This window comes from Alligator sinensis, unplaced genomic scaffold, assembly GCF_000455745.1.
Source record: "Alligator sinensis unplaced genomic scaffold, ASM45574v1 scaffold512_1, whole genome shotgun sequence".
In the NCBI taxonomy this organism is placed as follows: domain Eukaryota; kingdom Metazoa; phylum Chordata; order Crocodylia; family Alligatoridae; genus Alligator; species Alligator sinensis.
The window spans coordinates 482442-486877 of NW_005842063.1; the positions used below are offsets into that span (position 1 = coordinate 482442).

The 4436-nt window shown below is 59.1% G+C and overlaps 1 protein-coding gene across 1 annotated transcript in view; it reads right to left on the minus strand.

Annotated features, from left to right (window-relative positions):
• Positions 1 to 10: 10 nt before the first annotated feature.
• Positions 11 to 4436, minus strand: part of LOC102375539 (claudin-16-like) — a 5709-nt gene continuing 1283 nt past the window's right edge. Inside the window, exons 3-5 of the mRNA XM_006023230.1 lie at positions 3660 to 3824; positions 2993 to 3169; positions 11 to 150 (exon numbers count right to left, since the gene is read on the minus strand). Coding sequence (XP_006023292.1) covers positions 11 to 150; positions 2993 to 3169; positions 3660 to 3824 — 482 coding nt within the window. The remainder of the gene's footprint in view (positions 151 to 2992; positions 3170 to 3659; positions 3825 to 4436) is intronic.

The following is a 4436-nucleotide window of genomic DNA, read 5'->3' on the forward strand; positions in this document are numbered from 1 at the left end:
TAGCTGGAGCTCAGGGGTGATCGCAGTTGCAAGACGGAGGGGACTTGAATGTGCAGCTCAGTTGGTAATGGAAAATGTCCTGAACCACCCGGTGGCTCGCCGGGTTTTTTTTTGCCTTGATTCTGGGGCCCAGGACCCGAAAAAGGAAAACCCAAGATGTTCAAAGTGCAAAAAAAAAAAACCCTTGATGAGTGATTCCAGTCAGTGGAATCACTCATCTGGGCCCCCTCTGCCCAGCCTTCCCCCCCAGCCTCCTCACAACCCAGCACAGCCTCTTTGTGCACACAAGGGACTGGCTGAGGAACAAGGGGCCAGAGGGCTCCAGCCAGGCAGGGGCTTGAACCCAGAACCTTGGCCACCTAGGGTAGCACCCTTACCACCGGAGTACCAGGGAAGGCTGAGAGCTCCTGCTGCCGTGGGCCCCTTGAAGCGCAGTGGCCAGGCCCCGCCATGGAAAGAGGACGGCGCCTCCCTGCAAAACAGGGGAGGCCAGGACCAGAACCTGGGACCTCAGCACCCATACCAAGAGGCCCAGCACCACACACCACATGGCCTGGCTGGCTCAGCCCCTCACTTCTGGGCCCCTTGACTATTTCCCTGTGGACACGCGCTGGCCCCACCACCAGGGCACGGACCCAGCCTGCCTCGTGGCCTGGTGGTCAAGGCCCCGTGCTGTCAGGCAGGGCCCGGGGGTTTGACTCTGCACAGAGTAGACGTCCTCTGGCCCCGGCTTTCACTCTTGCTTTCCCCAGCGGCGCTTGGCCAGCTGCTGCGAACCAAGGGCCATCATATTTGCCATGCCAGAGAGGACTTGTTCCAGCCGCCCGTGCTCGAGTCCAGAGAGGTGGGGCTGGAGGCCGGGAGGGGAGGTCTGCCTTTGTTTGCAGCCACAGGAGCTGCCTGGAAAGTGTGAAGCCGTGCGGCACGTCCCCTTGGGCTGCAGGCACCGGTCTTCTCCGGCTGCTCGTCAAGGGCCACTGCGGGGTCCCGGCTCCTGTGCAAGCCCAGCCAAGGGTGTGCAGAGAAGTGGGGCTCAGAGGCCTCCAACCACGAGGGAATCCGGACCCCCAGCCCGTGCTTCGCAGCACCGCGCCCTGGCCCCCCAGCTCTTGGTGAGACCTGGGCTTGGGGGCAGCAGTGGCCTTGGGCTGCACTCTGGGAGCTGAACAGCTGTGTCCTGAGGAGCATGGATATGTGGGGACCCAGGGAAGACCGCCTACCCAAACACCCTCCCCAGGGCCTGGCTCAGACCAAGGTTGAGCTGCAGAGCTGCCTCTGGGACCGCAAAAGGCAAAGGGCCATGAGCTGGGTGGCTGCTGGTCCAAGCCCGGAACAGCACCCCAGGGCTTCTGTCCTCGTGGAGGAGTCCCAGTGCTGTGTGCAGGAGGCTGCTCACCACCCCAACGAGTTTGTGCTGTCCAAAGGTGCACATGAGATGCTCAAGGTGTAGGCCAGTGGTCCCCACTGTGGGACGCCTTCCTCCGTCCTGTGCTGGGAGGCAGAGCTTTACTCTGGCTGTGGGGGGACTGTTAAGCTGCCAGGGACTGCTGCTTTCTGCCCAGGGACTGAAGAGAAACTTCTTTGCCCTCCTGGCAGGTCCCCTGCCCTGTGCTGGGTCACAACGCAGACGTGGCTATGGGCTGCATGGCCTGCAGCATGATCTCGTCCATCCCCTATTCCAGGGGCAGGCAAAATACGGCTTGTGGGCTGAATCCAGCTGGGGGCTAACCCCACCCCACGGGGCCATTGTATCTGGCCCATGGGGCTCCTTAAAATTTTTTTTTAAATTATATTTATCTGTTCCTGTCTGCCTGTTAAAGATGACAGGAGCTAGGAGCAGTAGGACCCAGGGGAAGCCAGATAGAGTCATCAGGAAGGCCCCCCACCCCCCACCCATGGGTCTCTGCCTGCCACAGCTTTCATTGCTCCCCTGCACACGGCTGCTGCAGCACCATGTGTCCCCTGGCTGCATTGCTGGACCGCCAGAGCACGGGGACCACGCGCGTACCCCGCGGCTAGGAATGGGAGGGGGTGTGTCCATACGTGTGCATACACGAGACCATACACATGCACCCGCATCCACCTCACACTACTGTGTGTGTGTATACACAGACCCTCACGCCCTCACACAGCCCAGCCACCCTCCCCCACACAACCCCCTATAAACCCCGTATCCACCTACACCAACATATCCACACACCCACGTGCTCTCTCACCCACACCCCAACACCTATCCACCCCTGCACAACCCCCCACACCCTCCATACCCACAGCCCCCACAAACCTATACCCACCCCCACAATATACAAGAATAAGACTTCATTTTATGCTATTGTGCAATGACCTCTATGTACACTCCAGAAACTCATGTAAATCAGGACAAAATATTTTTTGAAATCAAAATAATGAAAGTTGTAGATGTTTGATTTTGGTATTTGTCTGGTTCTGAGATGCCAAAAGCCCTTACTGAAGGAGTACTTCTGGAGGCAACGGGAGGGACTTCTGGTAGCAAATATTGGGGGTTAGGGGGCAGGACTTCAAGTCCCAAGATGACGACCAGGGGGTGGGACAGCTGTCAAAGGGCGGGACTATCCATGCAGCCCTCAACAGTGTGCCAAAACTCGTAAATGGCCCTCCAACCAAAATAATTGCCCGCCCCTGCTCTAGACTCATAGAAATGAAGGTTGAAGGGACTCAGGAGGTGACTTCTAGTCAAAGCCGGACCAGCCCCAGCTACATCGTCCCAGCCAACGCTCTTAGATCAGGCTTAGCTGGCACGTCAGCTAAGTCTACTTTAAACACAACCGCTTTTCCCACATAGCTGCCTTCAAGTGCTATCTGGCCTGATTGATAGGCTTGTTACAGTTTGCTCCTAAAATCTGGGCAAAATGCTGAAACTCTTGGTCAACCGATTCCCAAAGCGCTTGAGCAGCTTGTAACTGCCCTTTGCTGAGAGCGGAGTTGAAGGCCTACTCACCTGTGAACGTGTTCGGGCAGCAGGTGAGAACAACGGAGGCCACGAGGCAGCCCATCGCCCCGGCCATGCCCAGCCAGCACGACCAGCCGAAGTCGTAGTGCACCCCCAGGAACACGTTGTGCGATACCAGGGTGGCTCTTTCCATGTAGACGTCCACCGCGTACCACACCGAGCCCACCAGGCCGAGGACACCTAGCAAAGGAACAAAGTTGTGAGTCTGGAGAGGACGAGTGGGGCCGTCTGTGGGTGCTGGGAGCTGTGCAGGCGGGGTCGGGGACAGAGGGACCGCTCAACCCCTTGGGAAGGGGCAGAGAAGCTGTGGCGGGGTGGCCTTTGCCCCAGTAAATGCTCTACTGCAAAGACTCTGCTGTGCTGCTCGGGGCTGGGGGCTGCACCGGGAGGTAAAGTCCCTCTCAGGAGCAGAGCTGGAGGCTCCCTCTGAGAGCCAGGGCCAGGGAGCCAGGCACGGGGGCTGCAAGGCTAGGATGCTCAGACGGGGAAGGGGCCTGGGCTCTTCCCCCACTGCTCCAGGAGCCATACCCGGGGATAGCCTCAGAGCCCAGGCACAGCCTAGCAAGCACCCCCCGGTACCCCCAGGTTGTGTCCACCCAGCACGGGCAGCCCTGCCTCTGGGGAGCTTCGTTACAGAGGAGGCTGGGGCCCAGGGCTTCCAGATGCTTACTTCCAGTCCCGAGAACGAGACCAGCCATGTAGCACAGCTTCAGTTTGACGTGGGGCTCCTCCTTCAGAAACGTCACGCAGTCGAGACCGAACAGCAGTGTTAGCAGAGCAAAGCCGGCCAACAGGTCGGCCGAGATCAGCAGGGCCCGCGTCACCACGATTTTCACTAGGACGGAAGAGCAGAGCAAGAGCTAGTTGACGAGGCAGCGCGGATGCGACGCCAGCCACTCCCGAGAGGTGTGTGTTATTGGGGAGGGGGCAACGTCTGTGTGCTATGGTGGAGACCGCTGCCTCACCCGCGGACCAGCACTGCATTGTTTCTCCATTCTCCCCAGTCGTCAGGAAGCACTGGTCGCTGCTCATTATCAAGCACACGTTGTGAGCTCTTTGGGGACTTTGTAGTGCAGCACCTGGTGCAGCGAGGTCTGGGCCCGTGGCCGCGGCCCCTGGTCTCTAGAGCACCAGCAACGGTAAAACTCATCGTCACAATGACCACATCACAGTGTGCAGCACCCTGCCAGGATAGGATGCAACCAGCAGAGTGTTACGGGAGTTGCTACGTTATCCCTTCCCATCCTATTTACAAGCCTGTGGGCCACCCCTGCCAGGGAGGTACGGGGCATGTATTGGGTGGGATGCACGGCAGCACACGTGATGCAGTTTATGCAGGACTGGCTTGTCCTCTAGAGCGTGTGGACATGTGCAGCCACGGGTCTGCTCTGCTGTCGGTGTGCTAACCAATACGTTTAAACCACCTAGACCAGGCGGGTCGGCAGAG